Source organism: Amphiura filiformis, chromosome 6 (assembly GCF_039555335.1).
Source record: "Amphiura filiformis chromosome 6, Afil_fr2py, whole genome shotgun sequence".
Lineage (NCBI taxonomy): Eukaryota > Metazoa > Echinodermata > Ophiuroidea > Amphilepidida > Amphiuridae > Amphiura > Amphiura filiformis.
In genome coordinates, this window is record NC_092633.1 from 49,789,443 (window position 1) to 49,810,434 (window position 20,992).

A 20,992-nucleotide genomic window follows, 5' to 3' on the forward strand; every position below is an offset into this window, starting at 1 on the left:
GAAACTGTGTCGTCTCTTTGTTGCGCTTGTTGGAATCTTTTTGCGCCTTGTATAGGCCAGTTTGTCACTTTTAAAACTGGACCTTCGTCTATTCAATTGCTTGTAACTTTACTTCTTGAGGTCACATTGGATTCAATGTGGTGTCATAATGTGCAGGATTAGATAGTGCATCTGTTAAAAAAACAAATTTACCCCAATATTGTTCAGTTTTGAAATTGTGATTATTTTTCCAAGGTATAAGGATACTTTATTGGCGCAGTATAGAAACTTAACACATAACAGCACTAAGCAGCCATTCGATGACATCAATGCCGTTGTGCGTTACGTAATTAAAGAGCCTAGTCAGATGTATTTCGCACCTGCCAAGCACAAGTCACCCAATTTCGAAAACTGGACGTTGAATGTACACTCTCATGAATATTGATTGCCAACATTTTCCGATAGCCTATGTCAGCGCTCTCTACAATAGAACAATGAACGTTGCAGCCCGTTGTTATACATACCTAGACAAAATACAATGCTTTGTAACCCACCACTTGAACAGGATTTAGCGAAAGCAAACAAAGACTAGAGATATTTAAGGATTCTATAGAGATAGGTAGAAGCTTATTATCCTCTTCATAAATAGGATTATTGATTGGTTTAAAAGGTGTTTGACTAGCGCTATCAAAATGAGACACATGTATCTATAGCACTAACTTGAGGTACCTATGAATTCGACCTTCGTGTACATTTTACACATTCGTGGTGTACGGTCACATATAATTATTACACATCAGTCCTGGGCACAGTTAGGCGAGTGTCATAAAACTTCAAATAAATAAATAAATCGGAACAGAATATTTTTTTTTGTACTTATGTGCTTTATTTTATTTCGATCATAACTTCAGATTGACTAGTCTCACTAATTCGCTGGAAAATGCGGATGACATTAACTTTTGACCTCTACTTTACCACGGCAAGAAACCGGCCACGCCCATTGACAGAAATTATCAAGACTCTAAGAGTCAAAAATGGTCTCATCGTCAGGGGCAAAGTTCCTTAACATCCATTCACTATCATAGCTCAACAATTATTGACCTCAAGTCGTAGAGTATGAGTATTTGTACTCCCAATGTAGTAAAAGGTCGTTTGATGAATGAACAAACATATTCTTAAAGAACTGTGCACTGACATGTAAACCCTAGTGAGAATAATAATATGTCAGACATGTTGGTTTCCACACAAATATACAATAGTATACCGTATCGGTCTGCTATCTGTCTAGCTTATCAAGTTGTTCTCAATCTACGATTGCCGATCATAGTTGCGCTATTCCAGTTGAAATCCTTACACCTTCTATGGAAGACATGACCTTACTCTTCCACACAGGGAGTGTGAATTTCAAATGGAGTCACCAATTCAGTGTCGTCTGCTCCAAAATGGGCTATTCCAGTTGAAATCCATACACCCTCTATGGAAGACATGACGGGATTACCTGAATGGGTGACTCCATTTGAAATCCACACCCCATGTGTGGGCGATTAAGGTCATGTTGTCCATAGGGGATGACCAATGAGTTTTTTTGTCACTGTGGAGATCATCGCATTTCCAACCGATGCATCGGGCATAATAGAAACTATGGTCATAGGCAGTAAAACGTATGATCTTTAAACGGTGTTACATTAGTTACGAATAGTAATGACAATAAAATTGGTAAGATGTAATTGAATATGGTAATGTTACAGCAAACGCAAAGCATTACAGTGTTCCTTTATCAGGCTTTAATTCATTAATAATCAGAAACAATTTAAAGTCGTCTTAGGTTGCAATATTTATCGTTGTCTGCAAGGTTATCAATATCATACGCAAATCTGAAATTAAAACAAGAAAAGAGTGTTACTGGTGGTGATACTGTCCTGGTGGTGGTAGTGAGTGTTAATAGTGGTGGTCGTCAGGTGCATAGCTATCCTTTTATTGTAGATGGGGAATGCCAAATTTTCGTCACATTGAACAATTTTTTGTCCCATTTTACCAAAATGAACTTGTTTCTGAAGAAAATCAGAAAAATAGTGACAAACAGGGTAAACCTGGTAAAGGTTAACACACTCTTTATAAAAGGGTTCCCCGGGAGGGTTCCTGGCTTCCTGTCCCAGGGCTTCCTGTATACAATATGGAGGGCTTCATAGACCTGCCGACAATAAGAATGTAGAATTCTTGAAAATTGAAAGAACTTCAAAATGGTTCTTTCAGGCCTTTGCAAAACCCTTTTCATGTTTAGATGGTTCATTCTAGCATTTCCAGAACACTTTTAGCTTAATCTCTTAAGTATAGAGTACAGACATACATGTCAACTTACTATTTGTATTTAATTGACGTAGAGCATCAGGTTTGGACTGTTCCTTCCTGGGTTGCTAACTACGCCTGAAGTTGCCTCAGCAACAATGGTGTCATGGACGGCACCGGCGGATACACCTCTGGCAAGGAGTAGGGCGGCTCCTCCTGCGATAATTGAAATGTTAAAAAGATTAATTAGATGATTATGACTTTATATTAGTATTAATATTATATGTAAAGGCCTCACAAAAAGTAACGCAGTCGTTATAAATACGCCTATAGTTTCAGAACTATTAATCATGTTAATGGTATTCACATAGAAAGAAGGGTTGTTTATTTACGCGCATTTTGATACCTCATGTCGTTCATAATCAATAATAATACTAACAACACAGTAGTGTCTTTAAAGAAAAAAAATAAAGTAATAATAACCATGATCGCTGTAAACAGCACTGAATTTTTTCTTTCGTTAAGACCCCCTTTTCAGCACCGCTGTCACCCAAAGACCCCATATATGATCACATACTCTGTCACCCAAAGACCCCTTATTTTTCCTTTCAATCTGTCATCCAAAGACCCTTATCCATTTAAACAGCAACGAGTCATCATTGATTTTGTTACTTATTTTGAAATAACAAAGCATTTGAAGCCATTTATAACTAGAAATTCAATTTTCGAGGCTCTGACCCAAAGACCCCATTTCAAAAAAAATGTCATAGGCCTATTCTTACTCAATGCCCCCTAATTTAGATCCAAACGATCCGTTTGTCACCCAATGACCCCATATTTTGTACATTTTGCTCTGACCTAATGTCAAAATTTATGCTCTCACCCAATGCCCCAAAATTTTGGCTTCGCCATATAGATCGTGGCCCTGGGACCGGGCACAGTGTAAATCCGGCCCGCCTACTTTCGAATTAGGCCTACAAATTGATCATGCTTTTGTTTTACATTCGTTTCATTTCCTCATTTCTAAAAAGGACGCAAGAACCATTAGCCGCGGCCGCTCACCCCTATACAGACCCCTACCCCCCGAAAAAAAACCCCACCCAAACCTTAAAACGCACCTTTAGATAAATGTAAATGAGTTAGTTACTTACCTGTGACGTGTGGGCAAGCCATTGAAGTTCCGCTGATGGTCATGCTGGCAGTGTCACTGGTATGCCATGCGCTGGTGATGCTGGATCCAGGGGCGAAGAGGTCAACGCAAGCACCGTAGTTGGAGAATGATGATCGGGCATCGGTACTGGTTGTTGATCCTACAGTAAGACCCTGAATAATCAAGTTGTATAAGAAAGATTTAGAGTACCGAATGTTACCGATGTTATTGTTTCATACGTAATCTATTATGTTAGTGGCAAGTACTAAGTAGGCCTATACGCCTAAGCCCAGTGGCGGCATTTTTTTTGGGGGGCAATGGGGAAAAGTTATATTTTTGGGATGACAAAATTGTTTAACTCTTCCTAAAAATAGGCAACTTGATTTTCATAAAAAATAGGGTGATTTTCGAATGCGGCCATTTTTAAATTCCACTGTGTAGGCCTACATTTTGTTAACAAAAAACTCACATTTTGACAGATTTTGAGCCCAATATTATTCCTCGATATCCCTCTATGCATTTCGCGATATGGATCAAAACTGACGGAGCCTTTCACTCCGGCCTTTTACACCCCCACCCCTACCCAGGCGGCACCAGGATTTGGGGGGGGGCAATGGGGGGAAAAGTAATATTTTTTGAGATGGCAAAAATTGTTTAACTATTCCTAAAAAATGAGCAACTTAATTTTCGCAAAAAATAGGGTGATTTTGGAATAGGCCTACGGCCATTTTTAAATTCCACTGTGTACATTTTGTTAACAAAAATTCACATTTTAACAGATTTTGAGCCCAATTTTTTACCGATTTCAACCAAGTATAGTTTATAACACTACTTGTATTATTCCTCGATCTCACTGTATGCATTTCGCGATATGGATCAAAACTGACGGAGCCTTTTACACCCCCACCCCTACACACTCCCCATACTCTCCCTATTCCAGAAAAATACAGTACGGCACTAATTGTCTTGGATTAAAAAATTTAAAAAAATATTATCCTGTTTTGCCAAATGAAACAGCTTAATCGCAATCATTTAGCTAGTACTAACTGGCAATAAAAAAGTCAAACTTGAATATTTTTGTAATTTGTGGGCCAAAAACATGCAATTTTGAATGAGTTTTCTTATCAATTGTAGTCGTAAAATTCTAAGACTTGGCCTTGGCACAAGTCTAAGCATTCAAAATCTTAAGTTAAAGTTAGCTCATAATTTTTATATTTTATATTAATTTTGATAATTGGTTATGAAAAAGAGTATAGGAAATAGGCCTATGTTTTCCAAAAATTAGAATGCATAACTTGATATTAGTCTTTGTACAAGTCTTTTGGCTTTATTGTCACAGCATACGGAAAACACCATAAAATACATGTTTTTGGCCCTTATTTCCAAAAAGTCAGTGCTGTAGGCTATTTCTGGAATCATTGGGAATAGTGAGTCAGCTACGTCCATACACACATTATTAGTGGAATTATATAGCATCCCTGATTTTAAAAGGGCATTTCGTGATCCACAGCCTCATCCCCCACTTTTCTCAAAAAAGTTGAGATTTTTATATCACTGGAATACTCTGGCTACATAATGTTTATGTACAAAATATTTCTTGCAGATTAATTCGTTTAGCAAAGATATCGCGAAATTTGAATTTCGTTCTGGTGCACCAGAACGAAATTACAACGTATTGTCTATGGAGCAGTGTAATACACAACTCGCAAACACAAAATCGGAATCAACTGAAATTTTGGGACTATGCTTTTTTCGTGGTTATGTACTGAAAAATGTCATAAAAAGAGGATGCTACTGTAGGATCACGAAATACTCCTTTAATAAGATAGAAAAGAGACCGAGGAAAAGATCAAAGCGAGCACTCACACTTGGTGCACGTGCTGGTGAGTAGTTGCAAGCATTGGCGTTAGAGTTTCCTGCAGCTATTGACATAACAGCTCCATCAGCAACAGCAGCTTCTACAGCATCATCAACAGACTGTGATGCACCGCCACCGAGAGACATGGATCCAACTCTCATTCCGCTAGCACCGCCGACTGATTCAATTCCTACAGTGTATGATGGAGTTAATAGAAATAATGAAAGATGATAACAAACATGTCAATTTTAAAATCATTGGCTAAAAAAATTGCCCACGCGCGTATGTTTTTCTTAACGCGTTATTTCAGCTGAAACGGCAAATTCATTTTTTATTAAGTTTTCTTATATATTTTTTTGCTGTAAAATCATGAATTTCTGATATTTTGAAGTTAAAGTTAATATAAATTTGTCATCCTTGTCATAGGCCTATTGAAGATAAAATGGTGAAATATGCTGCAAAAGTGGAACAAAAAGTAGAACAAAATCTTTAATGTTATGTGTACTAAGTGCCATCATTTTGTCAAACAAAAGCATTAAAAACCCAAACTTGCCCATGTTAAAAGTGACATAGAGAGTCAATGCGCGCGAAGCGCGCGGAAATTTTGGGTTTTGAAGCGGAAAACTTTTTGGCCCCCCTTTTCAAAATACCTAAAACTTTTTGGTCCCCCTCTTTTAAGGTCCAAAACTTTTTTGGTCCCCCTCCATTTTTACCACCCCCCACCAAAGTATTAATGGACACTCCCTAATAAAGAAAATTTATACTTTGCCTTAACTATGGTTACTGAGTGTAATGTTTTTCGCTCATTCTCTGTGGAAGCAAGACCGCAGTAAAAAAAATTCAGTTGAGGAATCAAGAACTTGTCTATCTAGCGTAAAACCTGGTGTTGTCCATGTCATCCCCTAGCAAATGAATGTTTCTGACCAATCTTAGCTAAGGTGAAATTCCATAGCCGTGGAGTCGGGCTGCTTCCTAGCTGGCTTGATCTGCAATCGACGTTTTTTAAGGACGTGTACAGATGAAGCAAGTTGTTGTTTGCTGTATCAAGCCCAGGTAGACATATTATAAATCCTGTTCCATCAATCTAACATTCTGCTGCACTGCCCCCGACAAATTGTTTTTGATCCCTATATTTTCCAACCCCCACCAAAGTATTTATGAATACTCCCTTACTGACTTGAGAAAGTTATGCTGAATATAATAGGGACGACTGAGTACATACCGGCAATAACATTAGCCCAGGAACCAGATCCCTGACAGCTGAGCACACGAACACTTTTCAACGCAGAACTCCTTGCAAGACCATAGGTTGTTCCGGAAGCAGTACCACCGCAGTGAGTTCCGTGCCCGTTGCAATCCTCGCCTCCATTCTATATAGTTACGAAGTATGAAAGTACAATAGATTTTCAACTACCTTACTATATCAGTCTTGCTTTATAGGCCCGGGTTTAGGCATGTTCTATAGGGGCTGTGCAATAATTATGAGCCGGGGGTGGGTAATATTTCCAAACGGCTCGCCAAAATTCGCTTGCTCCCCTCTCGGCCCGCCAAAAATCGCTTGCCCCCCCCCCTCGGCCTGCCAAAAAATCTTTGCCCCCACCTGCACATGCCAAATTTTTTGGATCCCAATTTGAAACACTTCAATGGTCAGATACATATTGCAAGCGCAGCGAGCAGGAAAATTTGCGTATTTAAGCGTTTCAGTACTGTTTAACTAATAGAGCGTTTTATTTAAAAAGACGCCCCATAAATGTGTGCCAAAATCACTTGCCCCCCTCTCGGCTTGTCAAAAATTGCTTGCTCACCCCCTATCAGCTCGCCAAACATTTTTCTTGCCTTCCCCCAATTTCACCCTCCCACCAGGGCTCACAATTGCACAGCCCCCTAGGGGTTGGTCATTTGATGCATATCATTCCGATATCATTTGAAATTTACCTTGATTATTGTTGTGTTACCTGCATAAAAAAGCACCAATACATATTTAAAACTATTCTTTTTTAAATTTCTTGAGACAAGACAAATAATTTGAGATCATCAAAATCAGGGCAAATTTCATTTTAGCCCCCTGCGTGGGAAAATTAGACCTACACAGAAGTTTACCCCAAATATTTTGGAATAGTATCCCCTAGATACGGTCATATTAAGTGTGTGAGCTAGGGGAGTGGACGGTACCGCTGGGGGAAGCAAAGCTGCACTTTTATCATAGGCAGTTGACATTATGGGCTACACAAAAAATGCCTGATAGCAATTGAACCGGAATAGCTTTTGGCGGGAAAAGGTCATCGAACTTTACACAGGGTCATAGTTCAAAGTTTCTCAAATTGTGTTAAAAGTCACCAGGATTCCGAAAATATAGTTTGACCTATCTACGACGTACCGTTCTTGAGTTAAAACCAAAAAGGTCAAAGGTCCCGTTTTGGCTCCATCGGGGTCAGAACATCAAAGTACTCCGATTTTGCCAAAAGAGGTGTCAAAATGTTCGTTTTGATAAATCAATTCAAATAAGGATAAGATTGCACCATCTCGGATGTTTCGTTACCTAGGTAACACAGCAAAATAGGTCAAGGTCAATAGACCTCACTGGTACTTGACCTATTCAAGAATATGAACTAAGTTTTATTTGGCCCCGGCTTTTGGCAGTAAATTGGCTGGAGTGAAATATCCAGTGTATTTTTCCTATATCCTATATGCACATCCTCATCACTTGGTAAACAATAATTATTACTCACCAATCAGTAAAGCCTGTTATAATCATGCGATGGCCAGAATCCAATAGTAAACATGATTTAAAAACTTGGGCTAAAACTTCAGTTTCATACACTGTACAGTCTCATTGCAAAATTAAATGGGCTAAATAGTCCTTGACATGTGGGGCAGGATTTAAAAGGCATACAAACGAGGGTATGAGATATTAGGAATTATTTCCTAGCCTCTTATAATAACCACAGGGTTGGTGGGCTACATAGCTATTCAAGACACATGGTATGTATAAACCGTGCATATGAGATGTGGGTGGAAGTCAGTGGAATCAGAAGTTCACTCCGTAACAAAAAAAAATAGGGTGCGCAGATTAAACCAGATTTGTATTGAAAAAACAAGGTGCGCAGGGCAAACCAGAATTGTACTAAAATACTTACACTTGGTTCATAATCCCAGTGGTAAGATGCACGACCGCCGAAGTCGACGTGGGAGTGACGAAGACCGGTATCAATGATGTATACAGTTGTTCCGGAGGCGCTACCTATAAAAAGAAGTTATCAAAGAAACAATGCACGTTGGAATTAGTCCAGACTTAAAGTTAGTAGCATATGGCTGCCAGTGGTAGCAAATTAAGCATTACAAAATGTATCAAATTCTCGTCTCATGTTTGTCATGTTATGAAGCGATAAATAGAAAAGCAAATTCGCACGTGTCATAAAATCCCTTTGATTTGTTCATTAAAGGATCATTTCGTGATCCACAGCCTCATCCCACACACTTTTCTCTAAATACTACCCCATACTACCAGAAACCCCTGATTACATATGCATAGGTCGCTATTAGATTGTCGACCTTGTCTTCCTTGCACCTCTAATATGTCGTCAACATTATCTTTTCCCAATTTAGTTCTAACAAGAAATGTCTTTAAAAAAGACAACGCAGTGATTAAAGGAAACATGATGGATTTGCCTCGGTTCCGGAGCCACTGATTTAAAAGTAACAGGTTTTAAAGGCCCATTCGGCGATTTGCTCATTTGGACGATCGTATCGTGAGTCATCAAAATTCAGATTTTGGTACCTTTGCATTGTCATAGATGTGCTAACATATACCGTAGTAATTCAGCTGAAAGCTATGTATTTAAGACAAAATTTCTTTGTACTTTCGCTGGGATCACTGAAAGCACTTAACTTAAGAGAAGTATAGAATAAATAATCTTTGAATGAAAACATGTCACATCTGAGACGAATAGTTATATTCGTCTCCGTTTAATGATTTTGTCACTGCAGGTTTGTCTTTAATGTTGTTAATGTTGTTAATTAATATTAATTGAAAGGTCAGCACAGCATTAACACTCAATGCCTAAAAAAACTGAGATTTTGTATGAATTGAGTTAGATGCTGTAGGCCTATTTGACTTCACTTTAGTATATTCATATAAAGACAAGTAATTGAAATAACAGGTTGCTGGAATGTTTTGTAACAATGTGTGATATCTGGTTTAGGGCCCAAGCCGGCAAATTTGTAATTGAGATCAAGGCAAAAATATGGTGTAGGGGCCAACAAAAATAACATTTAAGAAAATGGATACTACAAATCATCAGAACTCTAGAACCAAGCATATTGAAGTATGGCGGTTGCCCGGTAGGGGTCACTCCCATTGTGGCATGTACACCATCCGCAATAATAAAAACGCGTAAAACGGGTACTTTTTGTGGGTAGGCGCGATACGCGCGTTTCGTGTTTTAATAGGGTGTAATAAACATGAAAAATTGGGGGAAAAGGTAGCAAAATTGCAATTGCTAATACGCGGAAATGAAATTTAGGGTATGAAATTTGATACAAGGAATAAAATCCCTGTTTAGGGTGTGAAACAGGCGCGTGTTACCTGTTTAGGGTGTCTATGAAATTATTATAATCTATGAAATTATTATTAGGGTGTCGTTTTTACCAAGGGTTAAATCCTTGTTTAGGGTGCTTTCAAAAGTTGATTATCGCGGATGGTGTACAGGCGACAATACTCGGAGGGCCCCCCCCCCCCCTCCGGGAAATGAATTGTGAAAAATGCTTCCTTTGTTCTGCATGATCAGATTGGGTCACATATTTAATACGTAACTTCTGGAATTTCACAGACTTTGTATTGGGTTCAAAGGGTTGCTTTTAAATCAGTATGTTTTATACACATAAGTTAATTTCAATGGAATCACAAGAATGTGGTTTTTAGTTTTCTTTAAAACAGCATTTTTGGAGTTATGATACTTTTTATCCGAGTAACAGGTTTGTAAAATACTTGAAACTCTAATACTAAAACATAATACTAACAGTTCACACAGATGAACGCGCTTTATAAATCATGTGTGCACTGGTAATAGAAATAGGCGATGCACATACTAAGTACAGTAATAGATTTTTGTCAACTGAAAGCATACTATTACTAGACCCTGTAAAGGTCTATAATTATCCCATAATTAACTGGTTTAAGTAGCAATAGTTGGAGAAAGCTTGTAGTCGCCTGCTCCTCAGCCGACTGATGATGATGATGATGAAGCAATACAAAGGTCACGGTGTATTGGGTGTTTTTATTAACTTTGTATTTCAAACAAAGGTAACGGGCCTATGCGGACAGGATTGTAAGAATTTTTAAAAGTAAAAGTATTACATAATATTTATAACCAATGTCACTAATGCAACCCTCCAAACGTTATACTATTACAATCATGGGTTTATGAATTAGGAGTAATTCTAGAAACGTCAAAAAGTAAAAACAGAATGGCGTTTTGCGTGTTTCTACCATATGGTAGGAGGCCTATAAACGGCGTTTTCATTAATTTCGTGTTTCAAGCGTTAATGCCTGCTGTACATAGAACTACTTTACTTGCATCCAATGCATATTAGTAAAGAGTAATAATATCAAAACCATGTTGTGTTATAAGCACGTACTTTTGAATAAAACGGATGCAAAGTAAATCTAGCAAACCAAAAATTGAATCAATTCAAGACAAATAAAGGGCACCCTCCGTAAAGGAAGCCCCAAAAACAACAACACTGTGCCTTTGTTATGTTGTTAACTTTTATTACTTACGTGGTGGGTTGTAGGTGTCATCAAGAGGGAGGTTACGTTGATCAACACGGTCGATACCCCATGAGGCAACTGCCTGGGTGTAGGCGATGCCATCTTCTTCTACAAATTCGACACTATCAAGAGCCATCAGCTGTAAAATAAACGTAAATATGAATGAATGTCATTATATCGAAGTTAATCAATATATCGTAAAAACTCGATAGTTAGCATATGTGCTTACTATCGAGCGCTTTGAAAACATGAAATTGTACCAAAGTTCGGCGCTTTATAAACTGAGTTCATGGGGTTAAGATACACATTTGCAGGTTTACTTGTTCTATAACTATGTGTGTCGATGATTTGCTCAAAACGCTTTACATTTTTTTTTTTGTGGATGGGGCTCTTCATGATTGCATGTTTTAAAAGCGATCGATAGTAAGCACATATGCGTACTATAGAGTTTTTACGGTATGTGATGTGATCAAGCAAAATCAGTCTGAAATATCGATTTTGAGATATAATAGCCCAACAAAAGGAAATATTTCCTTTTGTTTCCTCTTGTTTTTGACACTCTATAATTGCAAACTCGCCATTCAGATTAATTCGGTCTTCAATTATATCTGTTTTGCAATAATATTATACAGGCCCACTTACCTTCTCAACAAGATGGTCAGGGATCCTCACGTTAAGGCTGTTGATGGACTTGTATTGGTGTTTTACGAATGCGTTAAGCTTTGCGAATCCCTCCGAAAACATGAACCCATCCAGGTTTACACCTTTCTACATGAGTGATAAATAGAATAAATCATATCATGAGAATTTAGAAGATTGGCCCCTTAACCTTCCCGGACCATTCATTACAATACAAGAAATATTATATTATCTCAGAAAATAAATAAAATAAAATAAAAATCTGAAAATTTCCACTGACATCATCAACAGGGATGTCGGATAAGACCTGCCCACTGTCTACGATGATCTGCTGGCACTTGACCACCCATCTGGTGGTCATGTGACCTTAGGATTAGAAACACTACGCTGAATGAAGACGTGGTGAAAGTGTCGCAAGCTACGTTGCTGCTAAACCAAGATTATAAAAAGCCGTTAAACTTTTTAACTTCATAAGCAAATGTCAAAAATGAGTCCAATATTACACGTTGCTTATGAAGTTCGACTGTTAAGTGCCAGAGGTATAGGTAAGTACAATAGCTGCCCTGTGAACATTTGGCAATTTACACATATATTATACTCATCTCCATATATGGCAGTTACATATGGCAGCTATTGCACTTACCCACTTCTGACACTGAGCAGTCGACTTAGTATTTTTCTGCTATATTAGGCTTATACAGCCTGTCTCAAAAAAATTGTGCAAGTGAAAAGCGCCCTCTGTGGCAATTAGAAAATACCGTTGTAACATAATGCTTACATCAAAGTCAAGGGCATAGTCTTAGCTCTCAAATGCCGTTTAGTCTGTTCAATTTGCTTGTTTTAATCTCGAGATATGATTACTTAACAACGAAAGGGTAAAATCACAATTGTGCCACTTTTACTAGGGCAGAGGGCTGTACACATGGTACATGTAAATCGATGATAGCATCAAGTTTATCAAGAGTTCGTGAAAACAAAAGAATGCATCAATTACACAACAATACAAAATTGTTTTTAATGTTTTATCATGATAAAGGTATAATGATTCTCTTTTTCTTCTTACGACCAATTAAACGATAAATAAATATTTCACATTCTGCTGTAAAATTAAATACATGTGCACGTCAATGATTTTACCATGGTAAAAACTGTTTTCTTTGTCACTCAAGACATGTTAAAAGACAAACAAATATTACACACTTATGGGTTAATGAACTTTGACAAGTTCATGAAATTTGACAAATTAATGAAATTAGACAAAATAATGCACGCGCGCTGGTGTTGATGCGCCTAATGCACGAGCCCCGAAGGGAGGAGTGCATTAGATGCATCAACATCAGCTATCATTGAGTTACATGTACAGCCGTATTCCCTAGTAAAAGTGGCACAATTGTGATTTTACCCTTTCGTTCATAACTAAACATATCTCGAGATTAAAAAGAGCAAATTGAACAGAACAAACTGTATTTGAGAGCTAAGACTGTGCCCTTGACGTTGGTGTAATCATCATGTCACAACGGTATTTTCTAATCGCCACAGAGGGCGCTTTTCACTTGCACAATTTTTTTTTGAGACAGACTGTATACTCGATTGCAAAAAAGAAATTAAATTATTTAGCATTTTTCTTAAAAACAGGTCAACTTCTTAAAAAAGTATTTATTAATAGTTATTTGGCATAATCACATACGCCGATTATACCCATGCTGTACCTGAAGACGGACGATGTAGGATCCTGGAATCCTCTCCTGTGCTCTATGGAGACTGGCTCCCATAGCTACAGCCACTACGGCGAGAAGAATGAGTACTCTCATGATTGGTCCTGTTTGTTCTGCAGGTAATAAAAGAGATGTCATAAGTGTGTTAAGCCCATGAATACTACCTGCTGATTGGCTACCAGAAGACTATATGATTTATTGAGCCAATCAGCAACATGGTTAGAATGATGATAGGTTAACCCCATGAATACTACCTGCTGATTGGCTATTTATTGAGCCAATCAGCAACATGGTTAGAATGATGATAGGTTAACCACATGAATGATATCTGCTGATTGGCTACAAGAAGACTATACCATACGATTTATTGAGCCAATTACCAACATGGTTAGAATAGTGGTGGGTTAACCCCATGAATACTACCCGCTGATTGGCTACAAGAAGACTATATGATTTATTGAGCCAATCAGCAACATGGAAAGCGAATCAGTCGTACAGCTGAAAGCTGCAGAAGAGGTAGTCACTGAGAAACGTTGCAATAATGCTGGTTTCAAACTCCCTGTTAAAAGTTTCCGTTTCTCTTTTCAGAAATTTTAAAAAGCAGGGGATTAAAAAGAGGGGCAGAACTTGTCTGCAATCATAACATCTAAAGCTGATTTATTGTACATCGCTGAGCGACAGCGATTGGTTTTTACCCTATGAGGTAGAGCGCTTTTTGTTGCGTTTGGAAAAGGACCGCTACCTCATTGGTCAACCGCTTTTCGAGTAATAAATTCCAATTCAAGTATAGAATAGCCTATCATTGTCATGATTGTGCTAAGCTTATTATTTTATCGGATACATATCCACCTTTGTGTTTAAATTTAATGTAAGCAATAAGATATGGATCGGATATCAATCACGCGTGGACATGAGATGAGGCATGGGTGCTGGAAATATAAACGTCGAAAAATGTTTGTTTGTTTGTTTGTATATATGAGACAAGCGATGCATGAGGATGGAGATGATTATTAATCTACCTCACTATTATTAGGGCTCGGGTAGCGACGTTTTCAAAAATTATCACCGTAATTTTGTGGGGCCTGAGAGCACATCAGACATATCGAATTGCATTCTGAATACGAAGTATTCGCGATATGACACAAGTTTTACGAACAAATTATTAAAATTTGATATTATAATTTTTTGATGTGTAACAGTCCTCGAAGCAAACTTTATAAATCTAATGATATGTACTTGTATGTAGCTGTGATGAAAAGCCGACGATCAATTGAAAATTTTGACCTTTCCTATCGAAGATATGGATTTTCCCCCCAAAACACCCACAAAATTTTTGGGGAAAACGTATATCGTCAATATAAAAGATCAAAATTTTCAATTAATCGTCGGCTTTTCACCCCAGCTACATACGTGTACTTTATTAGATTTATAAAATTTAATTCGAGGACTGTTAAATATCAAAAATATCAATTTTTAATCATTTGCCATAAATGTGTATTATATCGCGAATTTCAAAAAAATCAAAAGTTATTTGATATCAGAAGGACGTTCTTCGTATTCAGAATGTTATAATTATGTTATTATTAGCAATTCAATGTCTGGTGTGCTTATGCCCCAGCCCTTAAAAAGTCTATTAGAATTAATATATATAGTTTCAATCTTCAATCGATCCTCGTATATGCGGCATGCATAATGAATAGACACATGAGAAGGCTTCAAGTGTATATTCTTTTATAATCTCGGTTGAAATACAGGCTGTATCAAAATGATTGGTACCCATCAGTTTCTAGTGATTATGGACATGAGTACAACATCAAAATGCAACATATGAACTACCAAATTTATAGAAGACTGTTATAAAAGGTCATAAAACTATAAATCCTTGGCATTTCAAGAGAATCCAATGTTGAACATTGAAGAAGCAGGGTTGTCAATAAACACCAAAAACTGATGGCTACCAATTATTTTGATACAGCCTGTATTTCGATTGTCTGTATTTATTCACAGGAGAATATTAAGCTAAGACTTATTCGGAAATCGAACCCACGCTTTCAAAATATAGATTGACTTGTTCGACTTCTCTGCTCGTGAATATTGCACTGTGAAATTTGAAAACTTCTTTTCTTGATCAAGGTATATCTTCAAACCCAATATTTTGCGATTTTCCGATTATGGAATAAACTGAAATGAAAACCAAAACTGCTTGCTACAAATTTTAAGTTACTAACAAAGGGTACAAACAAAAGTATTGATAATCATGTCAGTCAAGAGCTTCGGTAGGATAATAGGAAACCACGTGACCAAAACCAATCAGGGAAACCTAACACTTGAAACGACCGACTGCCATGCCGCTGAACGACATAGACATCACATAATAAATACCACTGAGCGGCGTGACGCACGCGCATTGCAAACGGACACAATCAAGGCTTGTCATTTGCTGATACGACATGCTGTTAATACAGTATATTTTAGTCGACCGTCCCTTACCTTCTGATGGCTCTGAAAAGAGCCGTCCACTGAAGACTGCCCCTTGTCAACAGAGAACAAGCAGGGACCTCGCTTATTTTGCTAATGTGCAATTCCAAGCAAACATGACCCAAAATAAAAAGGAAATGCTCAGAACTTTACAACAACAAGTGGTACAGTAGCAAATTTGGTATCAAATTGTCTTGCAGTTACATTAGTGCATGTTTACCATGAATATTTTTGGAAAACCTGTTTCTGGTCAAATTTGTTAATTCTAAATGAAAAAAACCCTACATTTTGGATCTCCTTTGCACATCCTCATTAAAGTTTTATTTCTTGTTTTTTGTATTAAATGCTCAAGGAATTGAAACTGTGAGGTCAGTAAATAACTTATGGTTTTGGCAATATGAAATGTATATTTAATATTATATATTATACGAATAGTATATCGTTTTCTATCGCTTAATATTTTAAGCCAATCTCGCCCATTTTGTGTGAATCCATAAAATTCAAGTTGAACAATAATGCCATGATCTATAGCATCAAAAGCTTTCGATAAGTCCAAAAATAGGTTTTTATAATGCATTACACACTTAGTTATCTATATATACCAATTCAGAAGTCATGAGTTAATCTTTTTGGAACTGACAGCGAGCTACATGTATACAGTGTGGCTCTTTGTCCACAGGACCGACGGATTAATGTCACCTCCGAATGACAGAGTGCTTTCATGTTTCATTAATCAAATCTAAATATATATATTATTATTATGGCAATGTTGGTTACCAACACGTGACCACATGAGCCAAAGGCGAGTGCATGGCTGTATTATGGTCAAGATGGTAGACTACCTTAACATTATGCCACTGTATTTTGCTGAATGCAGAGATCGAATATTAATCTAAGTTCACATGTGCACCCACCAAGTTTAAATGACGAATGATTGCCAGATTGGTAGTTACATGTATTATTATAGATACGCAAGTTATCGGAATCCTCATCAAAGAAGGAATCACCATGATGAACAACCATTAACGCTAAATAAAAAAACTATGTCAAAAATGAGACAGTCAAGTACGAAGTAAAGAAGTAGAAGATGATAATAAAAAAGTAATGAAGTAAAGTAATACATTTAAAGAGATACAAGAAGTGTTGTATTGCCTTACCGTTTCGGGCTTGTCCACTGAATTCGTTCCAGGCAGAAAGTGACTAGAAGTTGAGCTGCAGGGTGTTTTATACTTTTTGACAACAATTGAAAGTACTGGCATCTAATAAACATGATAAGGTTATCAGCAAATGTATGAATGTTGACGTCAACTTCAACTTGAACATGTGCATCCAATCCCACACAATAGGCAAACCATTTCTGCCCCATTCTGACAAAGACTGGAACATGTCATAATTTTCTGCCCCATTCTGACAAAGACCGGAACATGTCAAAATTTTCTTTCTGTGTTCGTGATGTAGAACCTAAAAAGCTGTCTTTTATGAAGAACCAATCACTAAACATTACGAAGCTTCGTAAGTGTCGAAATCGTTCGTAACTTACGACGAGTCGTAAGTTCCTTTTCACTAAACATACTTACGAACGGTACCATCCGCAACCGTAAGTAATGGGGATTTACTACCCTTCGTAAAGTTATACGTCTATACTAGTATTGGGCCATTCCCCCTGTTGATAAAAACAAAAACAAAGGGCGGGGGGGGGCATCAGGGTAGGCCGAATTTTTTCAAGTTTACGGGGACTGCGCGTGTTGTTCACGCGATACTCTTGACTATCGAGGTGAATTTGAATATAGGGGATGAAGTGGGTACCGAATATTACCTTTAGTTTTACAGTAAGCCTAGGGTAGGCCTACTTGACCAGGGAAGTATTTACAGAAACTGGGGGATTTGACATTTTGCCCTTCTCCTCATCCCAAAAATGTGGAGGGGACATGTCCATGTCCCCTGGGATTGACACCCACGCAAGCGGTACATAAAACCATGGCTAATTAGTGCAATCATTAACTATTACATTTAGGTCTCAAAACATGTAAATATATAGAGTTTCATTCAAAATGATATGGTTTATACACCCAGTGTCACAACACGGTGTTTCATGCAGATGTTCATGTAGAGTTGCATTCATATATTTTGAAAGTTTATTTAACTCATCATGCTCAGTTTGTCAAAAAATAATTGTCATATACGCCACTATGTCAAATCAGCGCCGAATTGAAAAAAAAACACACCAAAAAGCGCCAGATATTATTTTTACAAAATATTGTGGCCATTAGGCTTATCTCCAAAGTCATGGAAGTAGCCCTGCTGTTATGTTGCGGGTTTTGTAGGAACGGGCCCCATTAGGCTATTCCAGTTGAAATCCATACACCCACTATTGAAGACATGACCTTAATCTTCCACACAGGTAGACTTGGTCTAAGTCCTTGGGTGTCCGTAGTTAATGAAAACTACATGGAAGCTTAATTTGCCTTTTCCTGTTTCTTTCCAAAATTTTGAAGTTAGGCCTATTCTTTCAAAACTGCTGAAAATGCACCCCAAGCATGCGCATATATTAGGGAGGAGGCTTTTGGGACGCGGCTCGCGAGGGGTAAACGCAGGGGCGGCAAAAGAAGGGTGGCAAAAAAATGATCAAAGAAAAAAGGGCGGAAAGTTGTGAAAAAAAAAAAAAATTGTGAAAGAAATGGAATTATACATAAAAAATTTTGCTAGCGCCTATTGTCCTTTTTTCCCCGGGTAGAAGCGGCCTGGGCACGCCACGGATTATTATAATATTATGTGAACATGCTTGAATCTTTCCATGTATGACGAGTAGCAAAGGCAATCAACTTGGTTTTCTTAACATTAGTAAGATTGTTAATATTGAACCAATTTACAGTATTAAAGATCAGGTCTATTGCAAAAACAAGTTTATCTCTATTCGACATGTTCGAAGAGAATAATTATTACATTACAAGTTGACACTCGTTGCAATTTTTTAATGCGTATTTCTCGTGAAAAAGGAGACATTGTGTGGGTAAAGTTCAGCCTCGTACGTGTTCTTCCCCCGTTTGAAGTGTACATGTTCTTCCCCCGTTTGGCTGATGACGTAGGTAAATGAAGCGGACACTATATCATGCTCTCATTTACTTGTGTGACAAGTTTGACATTAGCAACATTAAGTTGTACTATTATTTACCATAACAATGCTGCATAACAATGTGCAGCCTATTGTTCTCATTTCGGAAACAAAGCTCACACAGTATTGTTACTATGCGTTTGCTTTGTAATATTTCATCCAACTGATATCGCACAGGGAAATCAGATACATGAGTTTGTGGACGTGTATATCATCAGATGATCACGATGAAGTTCTAAGCTCAAATTATTTATTTATTTTTTAGGCCTAATATTTCTCATGATATTGATATACATATGAATTGTAAATCACAATAATTTACTAATAAAAAGAAGCGGCTGATTTTATCCATATGTTTAAAAACCATTAAATTTGTAATACTTAATTTAGAATTTTTTTCTGTGAACAACAACAGTATACGTTCTGTCCATTGAGAGCATTTATAGTCCCTTTTCTCAAAGTGGGCACATCTCATTTCATGACGTCACCTTTTTCTAGGCCAAATCTGTCTCGTTCGAAGGAACTCACCGCTTAAGTTAGTTTTTGCGGAATATCAATTTTAAACGTCTTACTTTTTCAAAAAAGGCGTCATTTTCATTGTCCTTATAATATTAGCTTGCCAATGATATGATGTTGTTTATGCAATAGACCTGCCCTTTAAGTAGGTTTGCCTGTAGTTCTGGTTGAAGAGTAGAAAGGTCATTAGCAGTACAAAGAAGCGTGATATAGTCAGCATACATTGTACATTTACCCTAAAGGTTAGCAACTATTTTAAACTGGTGTGATTTGGTAGTTCACAGCATCTTGCGAATGGTAGTCCGGGATGGTAGTGAGCTTTGGCAAAACTTGCATTGATCATATCATAGCGAGTGTGCACAGAAGAATTCAAATTTTACAGATAGGTTCTAGAGTTATATTGTAAAGGGGCTGAAGCAACAACACGTTTGAAAAACGTACATAACTTATTAACAACAATAAATCAGCTGTCACACAATGTAATAATATAAGCATTCACACAATGTGAATATCAGGTAGATATCAGGATTCACAAAATGTAATACGGTAAACATCTCGAAAAAAGTATCTAACCCCCATTAATTATTCAAAAACGGGCGATTGTATTTCAAAACTGTAAAATGCGTTGGAATCAGAATTTATTTCTGCACATTTTGACACCTCATTTGTAGCAATTGACTAAATACTGACGTCACAGCGTACATTTAAATCAATGTAACCCAAAATCTGAAAGTTGCAGATAATTCTATTGATATGTATTCAGTATGGGAGGAAATCTGTGTAATGATATCCGAGTGTTTTTGTATTGATGTAAGTGCAACTTTCAAATAACCTCACTACATTAAATTGACTGGTGTTTTATTGTTTTCTGGGCTATCGTATCAAATGAGGTGTCAAAATGCGCAGAAATAAATTCTGCTTCCAACGCATTTTACAGATTTGTAATCCAATAGCCCGATTTTTAATAATGGCCATTATTTAAGGGGGGAGGGTAGTTACTGATTATGAGCTATCTTCAGTAGGGTTACATAACAGCATTCGCACAATACATCAGGGGGCACATCATATATTTTTTGTAAATATGCTCCCCGGAATTTTGAGGTGGTGGGTCTTTGGGAGCTGACGGCGCACCAGTAAAAGGGAGTCAGTGGTGCTGCCAACAGGTAAGGGGGGGGGTATTGGTCTTTTGCAGCAGCAAACAGTCAAAATCAAGCGTCTTAGTTCTGGTTAAACATCGCCCGAAAAAAATACCCACAGAAATGTGAAGAATTAGCAGTTTAGGGGTCTTTCAGAGCTGGAATTATCCAAATCAAGGGTCTTTCAGAGCTCTGTTTTGGTAAAATTCGGGGTCTTTCGGAGCAGCGCGGTCCAAAAACAGGGGGTCTTTCCGGGGAGCATACCAGTATGGTCATTTTGTGTTGAAAAAGAAATAAAGCAATCGGAACATAATATTTTTTTAAATTATTTATATGATTTATTTTATTTCGAT

The 20,992-nt window shown here is 37.5% G+C and overlaps 1 protein-coding gene across 1 annotated transcript; it reads right to left on the bottom strand.

The window, feature by feature from the left end:
• Positions 1 to 860: 860 nt before the first annotated feature.
• LOC140155547 (aqualysin-1-like) lies at positions 861 to 17,093 on the bottom strand. The gene is made up of 10 exons (XM_072178428.1): positions 17,033 to 17,093; positions 13,392 to 13,510; positions 11,686 to 11,811; positions 11,053 to 11,182; positions 8,411 to 8,514; positions 6,496 to 6,643; positions 5,282 to 5,463; positions 3,417 to 3,588; positions 2,339 to 2,481; positions 861 to 1,853 (listed from the first exon to the last, which is right to left on the bottom strand). The coding sequence occupies exons 2-9, from the start codon at positions 13,491 to 13,493 to the stop codon at positions 2,348 to 2,350; spliced, it is 1,098 nt and encodes a 365-aa protein (XP_072034529.1). The 5' UTR covers positions 13,494 to 13,510; positions 17,033 to 17,093; the 3' UTR covers positions 861 to 1,853; positions 2,339 to 2,347.
• Positions 17,094 to 20,992: the final 3,899 nt, after the last annotated feature.